General features: G+C 31.5%; 1 protein-coding gene across 1 annotated transcript in view; it reads right to left on the reverse strand.

Moving 5' to 3' along the window:
• Positions 1-1,760: 1,760 nt before the first annotated feature.
• LOC134680983 (polycystin family receptor for egg jelly-like) overlaps positions 1,761-16,023 on the reverse strand; it is a 93,190-nt gene continuing 78,927 nt past the window's right edge. The window contains exons 23-24 of the mRNA XM_063540309.1: positions 4,214-4,367; positions 1,761-3,509 (exon numbers count right to left, since the gene is read on the reverse strand). Of these exons, the coding sequence (XP_063396379.1) occupies positions 2,299-3,509; positions 4,214-4,367 (1,365 nt within the window). The 3' untranslated portion in view covers positions 1,761-2,298. The remainder of the gene's footprint in view (positions 3,510-4,213; positions 4,368-16,023) is intronic.

The following is a 16,023-nucleotide window of genomic DNA, read 5'->3' on the forward strand; positions in this document are numbered from 1 at the left end:
AATATCACCCGAAGCTGCTCAATAAGTACGCTTATTTATCATATTATCAAAATATCATCTGAAGCGGGTCACTAAGAAATGATTTATTATATTATCAAAATATCATCTGAAGCTGCTCACTTAGTTCTGATTTATTGTATTATCTTAAAATCATCTGAAGCTGCTCTGATTTGTCATATTATCGAAACATTCTTCTGGTTTTGTATACTAAGAACTGCTAAACAATGTTATTGAAACATTACTCTGTTGTTGCTCACTAAAAACTGATTCAATTTATAATTGAAACATTCTTCTGTTGCTACTCCCCAAGAACTGATTTATTATTATATCGGAACATTCTTCTGATGCTGTACTTAGTACTGATTTATTATATTATCGGAACATTCTTTAGATGCTGCACTGAGTACTGATTATTATATTATCGGAACATTCTTCAAATGGTTCACTGAGTACTGATTTATTATATTATCGGAACATTCTTCGAATGGTTCACTGAGTACTGATTTATTATATTATCGGAACATTCTTCGAATGGTTCACTGAGTACTGGTTTATTATATTATCGGAACATTCTTCTAATGCTGCACTGAGTACTGATCTATTATATTATCGGATAATTCTTCTAATGGTTCACTGAGTACTGGTTTATTATATTATCGGATAATTCTTCTAATGCTGTACTGAGTACTGGTTTATTATATTATCGGAACATTCTTCTGATGCTGCACTGAGTACTGATTTATTATATTATCGGAACATTCTTCTGATGCTGCACTGAGTACTGGTTTATTATATTATCGGAACATTCTTCTGATGCTGCACTGAGTACTGGTTTATTATATTATCGGAAAATTCTTCTAATGCTGCACTGAGTACTGATCTATTATATTATCGGAAAATTCTTCTAATGCTGTACTGAGTACTGGTTTATTATATTATCGGATAATTCTTCTAATGCTGTACTGAGTACTGGTTTATTATATTATCGGAAAATTCTTCTAATGCTGTACTGAGTACTGGTTTATTATATTATCGGAAAATTCTTCTAATGGTTCACTGAGTACTGATCTATTATATTATCGGAAAATTCTTCTAATGCTGTACTGAGTACTGGTTTATTATATTATCGGAAAATTCTTCTAATGCTGTACTGAGTACTGGTTTATTATATTATCGGAAAATTCTTCTAATGCTGTACTGAGTACTGGTTTATTATATTATCGGAAAATTCTTCTAATGGTTCACTGAGTACTGATCTATTATATTATCGGATAATTCTTCTAATGCTGCACTGAGTACTGATGCATTGTATTATCGGAACACTCTGCTGATGCTGCACCGAGTACTGATCTATTATATTATCGGATAATTCTTCTAATGCTGCACTGAGTACTGATGTATTGTATTATCGGAACATTCTTCTAATGCTGCACTGAGTACTGATGTATTGTATTATCGGAACATTCTTCTAATGCTGTACTGAGTACTGGTTTATTATATTATCGGAAAATTCTTCTAATGGTTCACTGAGTACTGATCTATTATATTATCGGATAATTCTTCTAATGCTGCACTGAGTACTGATGCATTGTATTATCGGAACACTCTGCTGATGCTGCACCGAGTACTGATCTATTATATTATCGGATAATTCTTCTAATGCTGCACTGAGTACTGATTTATTATATTATCGTAACATTCTTCTGATGCTGTACTTAGTACTGATTTGTTATATTATCGGAATATTCTTCTAATGCTGCACTGAGTACTGGTTTATTATATTATCGGAACATTCTTCTGATGCTGCACTGAGTACTGATTTATTATATTATCGTAACATTCTTCTGATGCTGTACTTAGTACTGATTTATTATATTATCGGAACATTCTTCTGATGCTGTACTTAGTACTGATTTATTATATTATCGGAACATTCTTCTAATGCTGCACTGAGTACTGATTTATTATATTATCGTAACATTCTTCTGATGCTGTACTTAGTACTGATTTATTATATTATCGGAACATTCTTCTGATGCTGTACTTAGTACTGATTTATTATATTATCGAAACATTTTTCTAATGCTGCACTGAGTTCTGATTTGTTATATTATCGGAATATTCTTCTAATGCTGAACTGAGTACTGATTTATTATATTATCGGAACATTCTTCTAATGCTGCACTGAGTACTGATTTGTTATATTATCGGAATATTCTTCTAATGCTGAACTGAGTACTGATTTATTATATTATCGGAACATTCTTCTAATGCTGCACTGAGTACTGATTTATTATATTATCGGAACATTCTTCTGATGCTCTGCACAGCGTACTTAATCAGTAATGTAAGCTGGTCATCATGTTTTACTCCTTTTTGTCTTAAGGATTTCTGCGCATTCATTACAATGACAGTAAACATATTCATTAAACCAAACACAAATATAAATATGAACAAAAGTATAAAAAGAGGACCTAATTGGGGATGAAATTCAAGATATTGATTATAATTGACAATCCTGAAAGTACATTCTATAAGGACCATCAAACTGTCTGCGAATGATCTGTAACCAGCTAATGATGCCCCAAACAACAAATGTCCACAACATGCAAACGCTAACAATGAAATAACATAGATAAAAAAGAAATATTTCAAAGGTTTTCTTACATGTTCCATCAATGAAAATAGGTATTTCAATTTCTGATTCAGCATTAAAAGTTTCAGTAGTTTTATCATTGTGATAACGGTTAATAAAGCCAAAATGTAAAATAATATGCAATCCCAAAGGATCGCAAGACTAAAATTAATGTAACTGTCTTTACCATCACTTCTATACTGGCGGATTATGTGTGTTATCATTCTAAATCTCTCTATAAAAATCGCCATTGAAGTATAGCACAATATTAACATCAACAAGGACAGTTTGTTCCAAAACCTTTTAAAGTAAATTTTCAAACCGACCAGTCTTATCTTTTTGATCTCAATATAAGACACGACAATCGTTAAAAGAAAAAATACTATCTCCAACACCAAACTGGTAATTTCTTTACTAGTGGAGTAGTGGGATAAAGGTGTTGTATATATTTGAAATGATGTTGTTAGTGTACCAGGACTGCTATACTCAAAAACGATCATAACTGAACTATACATGTTAACATTGGGATTATACAAGACGAATTCTATGAAAAAAGCTCTTGTTCTTGTGTCAATCCATGACTTAAGCATTAACTCTGAAAGCTTTAAAATAGATGAAGGACTTGTGTTCATGTCAACCAAGTAGCCACCTCCACCATATATTGCCCGCTCGCCTAGATATGGCACAGACTCTAAGTCCCAAGCATTTTGGAAGGACCATTCATCAGTGGGTGTTACTAGTTGTGACTGAATCTGCCATGATTTGTTGTAATTGTCATTGTCATCATTTACCGTGTTCAATGTAGATGTACATTTCATGTCAAGATGGTCCAAGCCAAACAGTTTCCTCAACTTATCTGGGAATTTACAGCTGTCTAAAAAACAAAGTTGTTCATGAAAACATGCCTTTTTTTCTATTTTTATGTAGAAACAAATAAACTCATCACAGATACCAGGATTAAATTTTGTATATACGCCAGAATCGCGTTTCGTTTACAGAAGACTCATCAGTGAAGCTCAAATCTCAAAAAAGTTAAAAAGGCCAAATAAAGTACGAATTTGAAAAGAATTAAGGAACAAAATTCCTAAAAGTTTGGCCAAATGGAGCTGAAGCAGTCTATTCCAGAGGTAGAAAAGCCTTAGTTTTTTTTCTATTTAAAAGTTTTGAAAATAGTGACAAAAATACATTAATAACTTTAGGTTGTTTGATAATGGCGCAACCTTTTGGTTGTAAAAAGATCTTAATTAGAAAAAGAATTGACAGATATTATTTTACTAGGCTGAAAATATATACTAGTAATTCTAAATCTGATCTGTAATATAAGTGTATGAACTATGATTTATAATGTGTATCAAATATTTACTATCAAGAAATAGTTTTTTTTTTTGTTGTTATTGTTTATTTCCTAGTTATATAGTAACATAGCTATATTTTGTATAATGTCAATTCCATTATAGAACACTTAAGGGATGAAAAAAAGTTTTAGAGGTAGCCCTTCCTCCCTCAGTTTCTCAGCCTCATACAAACAGTTGATATTTACCAGACATTGATCTAATATTGTTAATTTATAGTGTGTACCTCTTTTAACTCTTATCTGTCGCAGACGAAATTTTCCTATCAGTAGAAAATCATTTTCTGGAATCTTTTTTGACATGTCATAAGGTATTGTTCTACTCAATGGAGGAATAACACTTTCGTTGATATAAGTCCAAATATCACCACGTGTCTTAACCTACAAAATAATATTTAGATATAAGTAAAATTTCAAACCGCATTCACTTTTCAATTTTGAGTCCACAAGCTCGAAGCTCAATTATTTGAAAATTTAAATTGGATTTTGATGGCTTGTTGAACATAATTTTTTAAGGGGGTAGACCTTGGTCAAGGGAGATAACCCTTTAATTCAGTGATGCGTTTGCAATAGTCAAGTTTAATTAATGCGTTTTAAGCATTTACCTGAAACAGATTGAAAATAATCTATGTATCCTAGAAGCTTTGAACATATTTATGAAAATGGATGACACAAATGTACAGATAATTTTAAGAGTTATTTCCCTTAACCTAGGTCTACCACCTTAAGTCTGACAGCAAGTTTACAACCAAAGGAAAAGAAGAAAAATATTTTTTATTTAGCTTTGTATTTATACAAATTCTTTAACTGCGAAATACAGATACACTACCAACAATTTGACTAGCGTTTACATGTACATTAAATGCCGCTATAAAAACAGTACTTTTAGGAAACATTACTAATCAGTACATTAAATGCCGCTATATAAACAGTACTTTTAGGAAACATCACTATTCAGTACATTAATTTTTATATCATTTTCAGTAATGTTGGGAAAAAGTTGATTACAGTGCTGAAAATTACAGTCATTTTTCAGTACTGAAAATTTCAGCCATTTTTCAGTACTAAAAATTTCAGCCATTTTTCAGTACTGAAAATTTCAGCCATTTTTCAGTACTGAAAATTTCAGTCATTTTCAGTACTGAAAATTTCAGCCATTTTTCAGTACTGAAAATTTCAGTCATTTTTCAGTACTGAAAATTTCATTCATTTTTCAGTACTGAAAATTTCAGTCATTTTTCAGTACTGAAAATTTCAGTCATTTTTCAGTACTGAAAATTTAAGTAATTTTACAGTACTGAAAATTCAATCATTTTTAAGTACAGAAAGTTGTAGTCAAATTCAAGACCTAATAAAAAAAAACTCGGTTATGCTATCACAAACATCATAAGCCCCAAGGGTGAGTTGGGAATAGAAATATGCTCACTTGGTCCTGTTCCGACCGGCAGTAAAAAGCTTGTTAAAGTGGGGCGTCCGTCTGGCTGTGAAAGATGTATCAAGTTTGCAGCTTCGTCCTGTCAAAATGCATATATCGAGGTTTAATCCAACGCCTCGAGTAAAGAGAGTGACAGGATCTCTGCATGTTAAGAACCCTTGCAACAACTCTTCCTGTTGCATGGCAAAATTTCTGTCCCTTACTTATATACCTTTATTTTCCAGTGGAAGTCGAAATTCCCCTTGATCATCATCGGGATAGGCCTCTATTATTACAAGACCTACTAGTACCTGTTGTATTTATTGTTAACTTGTTCTCGTCCAGAACCATCGTGAAATATTTGCCACTGGACATAAAGCAATCAACAATCAATAAAAAATAATCATCAACAAATATCATAAGTTGGTTTGGGATAAAAACAAGAATTTTATTTTAAAACTCCATGGCTATATGTATTCTTTCATTTCAACACATTAATACATTAAAGAGGATTCTTTTGATGAACTGTATGACCACATTCTTTATGTACCTGTTTCAAGCCACGACTTTTCATTTTTGATTGTCGTTATTTGTTGTATGTCATAATTGGTGTTATTCAATGTTTTTGGCGTAAACCAGTGCGGTTTTTTTTCCTGACGATTAGTTTCGCTACTTATCAAGATGACTTTTACAGCTTTCCATGCGCAATGATGTTTTCATTGTTGATTTATGTGAAAGGCGGAAAAGGAGCTGTCATAAGAACAGTCAAATTCAATCACATTAGCAACAAATACAAAACTATCAGACAGGGGTCACCAATACAGTTTTTCAATATTAAGCAGTCAGCACCATACAAGAAGTTCTGAATAGCTCCGAGAAAAAAAATAGATGTCATCTAGATGTAAAGCACAATGTCAGAATATCGTTCATCAAACTAAATGTATAACTACACAAAGACATATCTATAACATGACTTTGTCCGACTTGGGACAGAGGTGCATATAAATATGGCGGGTTAAACCGATTTTGTCGACGTCTGACGTTGAACATTATGGTTATTTATATAGTATCCTTGTTCTGTTGTTGTTAGTTGGGACTTGGGAGGCATACCACATCTCCTTGTTTTATTATTAGAACTACACAAAGACATATCTATAACATGACTTTGTCCGACTTGGGACAGAGGTGCATATAAATATGGCGGGTTAAACCGATTTTGTCGACGTCTGACGTTGAACATTATGATTATTTATATAGTATCCTTGTTCTGTTGTTGATAGTTGAGAACTTGGGAGGCATACCACATCTCCTTGTTTTATTAATAGAACTAAATATGTAGATTATATATATGCAGTCGTCTATATTAAAACTGTTGCTCTTTCATACTTTCTTGTAGCACTTGAAATGCAATGACGTCTTTAATATAGTTCACGTTTCTCCTATAGATAGAAAAGATTCTTTTGATACCATGACAGTTTGTTATCAGTAATAATTTCAAAGTAATTTAAAAGAATAAGCACACGTTTCAAGATATTTTTATAACATTAACCTTGGATCAAGTCAGGAACCTGTAGTCAAGTGGTTGTGGTTGGTTCATTTCGGTCATATTTATTGTTTGTAAATTGTTTTGTTATATACATGTACATTAGGCAGTTAATATTCTGATACGAATTGTTTCATATTCATATTTCACATGTTTTAACCTTTTATATCGACTTTTACTCACTCTATGAAGGTCGTACAGTCGACTACAATTGCGTATATCTACCTAAAACTTTGGTGAACTATTATAGTTGTATCATTGCAAATTATAACAACATTCCTTATTTTTGCCAACACTAATATTTTCTATTCAACGGGAAGAAAATAGAACTTTTGCTTCGTATTGTTATTTGTGTGGTTTTTTATATAGCATAAGAATTTTGACAGCAGTAGATTTTGAATGAAAAGCTGGACTAAATTTTAGGGCAGTAAGGCAGAATCCAATTAAAATACATAATTCTAAATATGAAAAGAAATGTTAGTTAAATCTCCACAAAACAGTAACACTTCTACAAAAGATAGTTCAGTCTATTACTAATTGGAGTCTTATTCGGTTTTCTTCATCTTTTACGTTACAAGTAAAAGAGTGTTCAATTGCAAAAAAATGATTTTTTGTCCTTGACCTAAAGCACTTTCAAAATCACGGTTAGTGTAAAAGATCTAAACTACAGACAAATTTTCTACTTATGAATCGATCTAACACATAATTTTTTTCAATTGGAAATGGACACGAATCGAGTCTTCACAAGAATTTAACAGTAACTGAACATATTGTAGATAATATTATAGAAAGTAAATATGACTTTTTTTTGGTCGTGAGCATGTTTTATACAACCTTTCTTTATTTCTTTCTTGTTGTTCAAATTTCTTGGTCCTCAACAATTAAAGTCAGTCCTGTAAGCTCTAACCAATAATGTCTCAGACAAATACAACTTATAAGATGCAACGAGAATGCTCAAGCTGAAACGTTTCGCCTGCTTTTATATCCACGAATTATTTTATGCTGATAGACCAAGGAAAGAGTTTAAGTACAGGTGTCACATACATCACACATTGTCAAAGATCCATGAAAATGAAGTCAATTAGAGATAAACCAATTTAAGTCAGAAATACATGTTAAGCTGACAATCATTATACACACGTAATATAGTTTTTATATTGCTTATCTCATACAAGAAACAGCAAAAACAATGAAAATTACATATTGACCAATGAACCATGAAAAAATAAAGTCAAGGTGACTCGTCAGATGACCTCTGCTAGACAAGTTATTTAAATCATAAAATCATTTCATACACTATATCTAGTTTTATCTACTAGTATTGCTAAAAGAAATAGACAAAAAAACTAAATTTAACATTGACTAATGACCTGTGCAAATTAGACAAATAATAGTTCACAAGACACATAGAAAACTAATGACTAAGCAACACGAATCCCACCATGGGTTTGATCTCGGGTGCTCCTGAAGGGTATGCTGATCCTGTTCCACATATAAATGTAGCACCCATCCTGTTGCTCATGTTATTACAAACCCGGTAAATAGTCCAATTCGGTAGTTCACAAATAGGTAAGTGAGAAATTAACATAATAAAAATAGAAATTTGTTTTCAAGCAGTTGCTTGACAATGAAAATGAGGTCAAGGCCAACAGACATAATACAGACTCGTTATACATGTATAAGCCACAAGGTATGAAGCCTCCAGTTAAAGTCAATTACCATATAAAATATCAAGCTCAATACAAATAGCTAACGCCGTATGATTGTTATATGTATCTTTCGCATGTCACAGGCACGACAATAAAGAAAGAAGACAAGCAAAGTCATGTACATCAATGTCTCGCATCCTGGATTTTAGTTGTATTTGTTGATCAACTTTGACACAAATTACTCAGGGAAAAGGGTCTTACTTGCAAAAGACAGAACGGAAGATTTTTTTCTAATCCATTTATCAACTTAATATTCTAAAAATAATTTATTTATCATAATATCTTTATTGCAAAATTACACCCATGAGGGTCAAGCAATACAATGAAACAATAATTTTATACTATACAATGCAATAAAATGAAATACAATGTAATACAATGAAATACAAAATAATACAATACAATATATGGAAAAATAGAACATTAGAGTTCAATTATAAATGTATGTAAAAAACACCATCATAACCTTGCCTAACACGGGTCTGACTCCCTCAGTTCTAAAGACTGTTTAATGAAGACTCCAATATGACAAACAAGTTCAGGGATGGGGTTTAGAATGTGTTTTAAGTTTATTGAATGCATCAAGATGCTGAAATAATGGTACATAGTCTTTTAGATAAACAAAAAGATTAAAACGCAAAGATATGTTAATGTCACAATACAAAAAGAAATGATATTCGTCATCTAAGACTTCACATTTTTTACATAATCTTTGTGCTCTTGGAATGTTTCTGTACCTTCCTAATTCAATGCCTAGGGAATGATCACTTAGTCTAAATTTTGAGGGTAACTGCCTATGTATAAAATTGTTGCAATTTAAATATTCCTCAGACTGACAATTATTTTTTTAATTTCCCATAAAGACAAAGTTTGGATGAGGAATCCATTTTTGAAAGTTTAATTAAAGTATTTTTTTCATATTCCTCTGAAACACACTTTTTTATATTACATTTTAACATGTTTTTTGATTGTTTAAAAGGTACATTATTATTAGAGTAATTTTCTGGATTTATTTTCATTTCTTTAAAAATTTTATCTGCAAATGAGTACCAAGAATAAATTCCTTCTGAATGTAAATTTATGTTTGTTTGTAGAGATTCTTTAACCAGGGGATTAATATCATTACAATTTATTCTATAAAAAAAACATGAGTGTTTGAGTTTTTATATAGGAGTCCAAAGTAAATCTACCTAATTCTGATCTAGCACCTATGTTAGTGGCTGTCTTTTTCAGTCCTAATACTGCTTTACAAAATTTAGAATGAACCTTCTCAAAGGGATGTTTTTCTGTTAATGCAAGAGTATCACAAAATGTATTATTTACTGCAGCTCTATTAGATGCTCTATAAGCTGACTGAAAATTATCCATAAATCAAATCTCAGAGTTGTATGTCAAAATAGGTCTTATAAGAGTATCAAATAATTTACATGACAAATTAGTGGGAACAAAATTAAAATTTGACATATTTTCTCAATAAAAATAAAACTTTAATGCCTTTTTTAGACAGCTCTTCAGTAGTTTTCAAACGACTGTACCAAGGTAGGAACCTTCTCATTGCTTGTCTCATGTCATGTTAATTGGTGTTTTTTTATCGATTGATTGCTGTCGGATACGAATGCGTTTTTTTTTTGTATGGTATTCCTCTATATGGAGCTACATGAATGGTGAAAGCATAAACTTTCTACATGTCCCACAACATGGAAAGGACTATTTCAATGTTTTGTACTTAAATGTTTCATTTGAAACTAAATTTGTTATTTTGAGACTTTATCTGTAATGTTCATACAATAATTTTAATTTAAATTGTATATTATTATGAACGAGCTTCTGGTTTGGAAAATATACACTCATGGCAAGTTATTACAGGTTCTTTCGATCTCTTTAAAAATACACCACTGTATGTCTCTTACAGTTTTGTTTAAATGTTCTTCCCTGCACATAATTACTTATTTGTATGTTATATTCTTGTAGGATGTTGATTCAATGATAAAATCCTGTTAAATAAACCGTATTAGACTCTTGGAATTCTTCATTCTGTTGCTGAAATCTAAATATAAAATTCAGGGTACAATTTTCTTAAATAATCATCAAATACTACGGTAACCTTACCAATCAGGGTTATTATTACGGAATTTGTTCTGCACCAGATGCGCATTTCGACAAAACTTGTCTCTTCAGTGATGCTCGTGGTCAAAATATTTAAAATCCAAATCGTATATAAAAGATGGAGAGCTATAATAAGTTAACCCTTAAAATTAGATCTATGAATATTTTTTAATTATTGCTATAACATTGTTTTAATTATCCATAGTTCATGGATGGAGTATGATACATGCACATATATTATTTTTTAAATTCTGTACTTTACTGATAAATATACTCACTTTTATAGTCAACATCACACTTTTACACTAACAGCAGCAACTGCAGGTGAGACACAGAGTTCTGTGGATCCATTTAGAAAATGTTCAATCTATGTATCCCTATGAAGATTTCTTGTTCCCAAGTTTGGTAAAATAATTAAGCTCATTAGTATGCAGAGGAAAACAGTTTTTACAATTTTAGATAAGTTAACGGACAATGATAACGGATAAAAATTTATGAATATAGCAAAGTGGGCTAAAACAAATATGACAACCAATTCTTTTAAATTGATTTTTTTTAAAACTTTACTATAGGCTGATAAGACTTGAAAGAAATTATTTTGCACAACATGCCCAGAGCATGAGGAAACTTAACTCTCTGCAACTTAAAATGCAGGAAGTAAATTGTGTACAAATTAAAATAAACAGCTGCGCCATGAGCGCATGATACGCCTGTCGTCTTGTGTGATAGTTTAATGCAATAATCATAAATAGTTTAATGCAATAATCATAAATATTTTTTGAGAAAGTTTTAAACAATAACCATATATTGTTTTTGAGATACAGAGGGACATATGAACCCAAAAAAACTAAATATCACTAAAATAAAATTTTGAATCAAAACCAAAAAGTATACAGATCTTAAGATTAATGTTACAAAGAAGTATGTAAAGTTTTAAGCAATTATCATAAATTGATTTTGAGATACGGCGTGACATGCATGTAAAAATACCCTCCCCCTTTATTACAAAATACTAAATAACTGAAAAATGAAATTTTAAATCATCACCAAAAAGTATACAGATCTTCAGATCAATACAACAGAGAAGTGTGTAAAGTTTAAAGCAATAATCATAAATTGATTTTGAGATACGGCGTGACATGTGAAAATACCCTCCCCACTTTTTTTTACGAAATACTAAATTACTGAAAAACAAAATTTTAAATCATCACCAAAAAGTATACAGATCTTAAGATTAATATAACAAAAAAGTGTGTAAAGTTTTAAGCAATAATCATAAATCGTTTTTGAGATACGGCGCGACATGTAAAAATCCCCTCCCCCTTTTTTACAAAATACTCAATAACTCAAAAAAGAAATTTTGAATCATCACAAAAAAGTATACAGATCTTAAAATTAATATAACTAAGAAGTGTGTAAAGTTTAAAGCAATAATCAAAAAATGTTTTTGATATACAGTGCGACATGTGAAAAAACACACCCCTATTTTAGTTACAAAGTGCCGTAACTCAAAACGTTTTAATCTTATTTTGACCGAAAAGTATACAGATCATTTGACTATCACAAGAAACAACTACAATAAGTTTCGTGAAATTTGGATAAGTCGTTCTCAAGGTACGGCCCGACATGTTTACGCCGGACAAACGGACAGACGGACGGACACCGGACATTTCATTTTGTATAACATAATACGTCCCGTCAAAATTTTGACGGTCGTATAAAAAAGTAATCAAAGCGCTGTATTAAAGCAATGTAGGCAGGTAACCAAAAACCAAGGCAAACATAATTATGAAAACTGTGGCAATATTAATATTGCTTCAATTTTTTTTTTAAAGATTTAAAAGAACAAACATTAAACATTCATATATAATTGTACATGTATGTTCATTTAATGAATTAAATTAAATTAAATTCATATTTTATCAAGGTTTTCAATAGCAACATATATATCAAGTATACTTTTTTCATGGTCATGAGTCTTGAGTCAGCAGTGGTACAAATTCGCAATGATTGCAGTTCTTCTAGTTGATCGTAATTGTTGGTATTAGTTGACTGTTAGTAGTTCAAGTTGATTTTAGTTCTTTAGTACGAGCTTGTAGAAGTATGAATGGACTTGCTTCCCTGGAAAGTAAACTGAGTTTGTGTTCTACATTCCAAAAGTTATGAGACACAAATCAGACAAATGTTTACTACTACAGGGGTCAATGGTGAGGTCTGACTGACCTGTCCATAGTAAATGTAAATGACTCCCACCTTCACCCCAAGTCCATTATGTCGAAGTTTGGAATAAAATTATAGGTGTTAGTTCTAACAAAGTGTTATGCATATGTGACGCCTATGATATTGACCTAGTATGTCATTCAATCTTTTTAAAATGACAAACAGGAATGAATAATATGGTTTAGGAGTTGATATCTGAATCTTTTACAGTTTCTCAAAACACACACAAGAGGGTGTGGGGTGACCCTATGGACTACCCCTATTTTTCATTTGATTTTTTATATTGTCCCATACATGAATATATATGGTTTAGGGGTCTGGATCTCGACCGTTATCAAGTTTTCAAACAGGAGGGGTAGGGGACCCAAGTGACTTCCCCTATATTTCATATGATTTGTTATATAGACCAATACTTGAATATATATGGTTGAGGGGTGGAGATCTCATCTGTTTCTAAGTTATCAAACAGGATTGGTAGGACTCTCCCTATATTTCATTTGATTAGTTCTATTGTCCCATACAAGTACATGAAAATATATGGTTTAATTTAAAGGTGGGGATCTCGACTGTTTCCAAGTTCTCAAACAACAGGAGGGATTGGGTGACTGCAGGGACTCCCCCTATTTTTCATTTGATCAGTTATATAGTCCCATATATGAATATATATATGGTTGAGAGGTGGGGATCTCATCAGTTTCAAAGTTATCAAACAGGAGGGGTAGAGTGCCCTAAAGGACTCCACATACATATCATATGATTTGCTTACATTCAGATATCATATAATCTAGTTGCACTCTATGTGTACAATAAGAAACTTACTGCTATTTTAATTATAACTGACCCAAAATTGAGAAAAAAATACCCATTGAAATTGCAGTAATATTTTTACACTTTAAAAGCATCTAACTTGCTTTACCAACATTCATTACTGTTAAAGAAAATGTATACTGTCACCAGGACCATATACATTGTTATATATACTGTTCCCAGCTGTCACAAAGACTCACATTGTATTGGATTTTGACATTAATATTTGTCAAAAAGTAATTTTGAGTTTCAGTACAAAATATTTTCTGTTTCTTTCGTTCTTTTACATATATATTTTGGTTTTCAATTCTAGTGTTTTTATTTATTCACCATGCAAAGATGTATTTTGCCATCTGTTTGATTTTTTTAAAATTTCAAAGATCGCCAAAACTCGGAATTACCGATATCCGCTTCCGGAATCTTCTTCTTCTTCTTCTTCTTCTTCGGAAGTCCACCTTATTTGCAGGGTCACCGCATTAAAAATATCCTAGTTTTAGGTTAATTATTTAAAATGCGTAGTTATTTATAAAATAAATAATAAATAAAATTGTTAGGCTTTAATATGTACTTAGTTTTAGTAAAACAAAATAATAAGGATAAAAGGTAAAAAATCGAATCCGGTATTGTAATTTTCGTCTCAGGTAGCACTCCACAGTAAAAAATTAGCCACAAAATGTTTATAAATCATCTCCTATTCCTGGATTTCTAATACATTAACCTAACTGTTTGTGTTGTACATGTACAGACGTATGTTATCAGTATATTTTATAGATTTGATGTTCAAAAGTTAAAAGAGTGAAAATTAATTCCTTTTATGTTTATCAATGGCAACATTCTGCATTTATTAACCATAAAATATTGCAAAAAGGGGGGTTAACATGTTAAATTTGGATCAAACTAGAATTTCAATGCCGTTGCGTGATACCTTTTTAGGAACTGTTTTCATAAATCTTCCTAATGATCAAATAAAAAATGGGTGACTTTCGCCTCATTTTTTCGTAAAATCCAATCACAAAAAGTTCGTGCAATAATTGCCGGACCAATGTATGGTAGGGCCCTGCAAATACGGACTGTCATACAGAAAACAGCCTATTATTACATAATATCGATGTTCATATAAACCCAATACAAAAATAAAAAAGAAGATGTGGTATGATTGCCAATAAGACAACTATCCACAAAAGACCAAAATGACACAAACATTAATAATTATAGGTCACAATACGGCCTTCAACAATGAGCAAAGCCCATACCGCATATTGTCAGCTATAAAAGGCCCCGATAAGACAATGTAAATAAAAAGGCTATTTTAATACTCAGCTATCCAAAAATGAATTTTATTGCACACTTGCTCTCATATTTGAAAAATTCACGGGCCAAAATGCGAAACTACACACCTAACTGTGGAGTGCTACATTTGTACCTCATTTTGTTTTCAATGTTGTTTTTGTCAGATACGATTTTACTCGAATTTACATATTATTTGTCGGCGATTTTCTGTATAAAGCTAGCGGTTGAACAAAATGAACATCGCTGTCATGCATAGTAATGCTAAAACAAGTTTTTAAAAAGGTTTGCAAAGTTATTTTTTTATTTCCTCTCAAGTCGGGAATGTCGAGCATAGCTTAACCAAGTCGAATGTCCGACTGCAAAAGTGGAAGGCCGCTAATTTGAACCCCTGCCTCCAAATTGAAAAGATACAAAAATTTCGTCTTATAATTTAAAATTGCCGCCAACAGCATGATCAGTCGAACTTATTTTAAGATTACTGACGTAATTGACTACGTATTGATGACAAACAATATTCCTACGACTTTTGCCATTGAAATCTAAACTACTTGTCTTTAGAGATTTCGGCGATTAAACATTTCATACATTTGTTCTTTGACAGCTTACTAGTCAAAATCTCAGGGGATAATAAACTACATAAAGATTCCTAATGTGCCCTACTTCCTATGTGCAACTTCAAAACTTTTTGATAAATCTACGATCATTTCAGTTTTTTCTGATCATATTTTTTGTAATCAAGAATTAAAAGTATAAAAAAAACTGTCCAATTAGTTATAAATAACATAACATCCAGCTAGATAATAACAATGGCACATAATTCAGCATTTATTGGGTAGAACACAAATCTAGGGTGCTCGCATAAGGCAGCTTAACTGCCTAAAAATGAAGCTTTGCTGTAGTAAAATATAAACTTGCGTAGCAACAGATCAAAATGATTAGATCTATTCG

The sequence above is a fragment of the Mytilus trossulus genome, chromosome 8 (assembly GCF_036588685.1).
Source record: "Mytilus trossulus isolate FHL-02 chromosome 8, PNRI_Mtr1.1.1.hap1, whole genome shotgun sequence".
In the NCBI taxonomy this organism is placed as follows: Eukaryota; Metazoa; Mollusca; class Bivalvia; order Mytilida; family Mytilidae; genus Mytilus; species Mytilus trossulus.